This window comes from Sinocyclocheilus anshuiensis, unplaced genomic scaffold (genome assembly GCF_001515605.1).
Source record: "Sinocyclocheilus anshuiensis isolate Anshui unplaced genomic scaffold, SAMN03320099.WGS_v1.1 scaffold51, whole genome shotgun sequence".
Classification (NCBI taxonomy): domain Eukaryota; kingdom Metazoa; phylum Chordata; class Actinopteri; order Cypriniformes; family Cyprinidae; genus Sinocyclocheilus; species Sinocyclocheilus anshuiensis.
In genome coordinates, this window is record NW_015548296.1 from 1,685,745 (window position 1) to 1,687,386 (window position 1,642).

At 39.6% G+C, this 1,642-nt stretch overlaps 1 protein-coding gene across 3 annotated transcripts in view; it reads right to left on the reverse strand.

Annotated features, from left to right (window-relative positions):
* cdh4 (cadherin 4, type 1, R-cadherin (retinal)) overlaps nt 1-1,642 on the reverse strand; it is a 263,794-nt gene that overhangs the window by 62,679 nt on the left and 199,473 nt on the right. For all 3 annotated transcript variants that reach the window (XM_016443676.1, XM_016443673.1, XM_016443674.1), the window contains exon 5: nt 1,201-1,389. In XM_016443676.1, coding sequence (XP_016299162.1) covers nt 1,201-1,389 — 189 coding nt within the window. The remainder of the gene's footprint in view (nt 1-1,200; nt 1,390-1,642) is intronic.

Sequence of the window (1,642 nt, forward strand, 5' to 3'; positions counted from 1 at the left end):
CACATGCTGTGTGGTATCGGCGTTTGGTATCGGGGCATTTTAACTAGTATGAGTACGAGTACAGGAGATCAGTATCGGGCCCGATACCGATACCAGTATCGGTATCGGTGCATCCCTACTTTTTAGTGCAGGTTTCTATAAAAACTCTTTATGAGAACACATCCTCTTCAACATTTGAAGTACCTTCTGCCATACCAACTATGTTAGAGTCTTCCATTATGGTCCTCAATCACATAATTTCCCTTCTTATACACTGCTCTCTAAAATACTTGATTCTGATTGGTCAATAATTGCATTAAATGGCCAAATATTGCAGTGTAATGACCAATAAACTCTATATTCCACAATGATCGCTTTCTTTTTTCATCTATGGCCCATAAACCTTCAAAGTTTAAGACTTTTTAATCTTTTTTTCAGTTTTAAACTCACGTTTATTCCTCTAAAAGGTGTTCATTCAAATTAATTTCAAACTAAGGAACTGAATTTACATGATGTTCTTGGTTGGCGGCGAATGCAGGGTCGGTCAGGACCCTGACTGTACGTTATGCCTTACATCTAACCTAGCAGTGAACCCTGTAGATATGATAGAAAAGATCCCTCAAAGCCTCATTTCTCATCTCATCCTGGAGAAAGTTAAGGAGAGGCTTTGTAGAAGCATTAGATGGATGAGAGATGTTGATACCCTGTGCCAATCTACCTCTGAAACCCCTCCTCATCAACCCTTGACTCAGAGAGGGAGCACAAGTCCTCCTCTTACCTTAGAAGGGCTCTCAGCGGCAGACGCAGAAGAGCTGTCTGAAAGAAAGCTCTTGAAAATGTTCACCTGTGATACTGCTTTTTAACCTCTTAGGTTTCTCTGCGGTTCAAGAGATGTGGCGAGGAAAGCTCTTTCTTTCAGAAGTGCGAGGCCTGGGTAAAAGCTTCTGTGTGGAGACTTGAGAGAGGCTTGTTCTTTTATGTCTCGAAGGGACACAGTGAAACTTCAGTTGTGGAACTGTCTGTTCTGAGAGACAAAGCTTGCCAAGATATTGAGTCTTTTCATTCATGGCTGAAAGTTATATCTGTTTTACTAACAACCAAGCAGCATGTGTCAAAATATGACCATTAAGTAAAAGCGATGGAGATGTCTTGTGCCTTGAATAAAAATAAATCTTTCAGGCTTTTTATAACAGTTAGCTGTGAACTGTAGCCGTTACTGACCCTGACGAGAACTTGAGGGAAGGGTCCTCTGGAGTTTTCAGGCACGTTGATTGGTGGAATGACCCAGTCTCGCTTCTGTCGCCGCAGCCCATTGGACGAGCCTCGCTGGTGTTGTCGTGGAAACGTAATGAGCCTGGGATTTTGATAGTGGTTGTGAGAGGATCCGCCATAAATACCATCCCCAGCAAACTGTGGAAACATATACGCACACTCCATATGAAGCAGATCTTGACATTCACAAAGACAGCATATTAAAAAGAAACTATAAAGAATTAAATTTGATGCTATAAATAAGATCATCATGATTCAAAAAGAAAATCATAAATGACTTATTTTCAAACAGCATATATATATATATATATATATATATATGTTACTTTTAAATCTCACTAATAAAGAGATTTGACAAGATATCAAAATCTATAAACAAATGTCAGACATT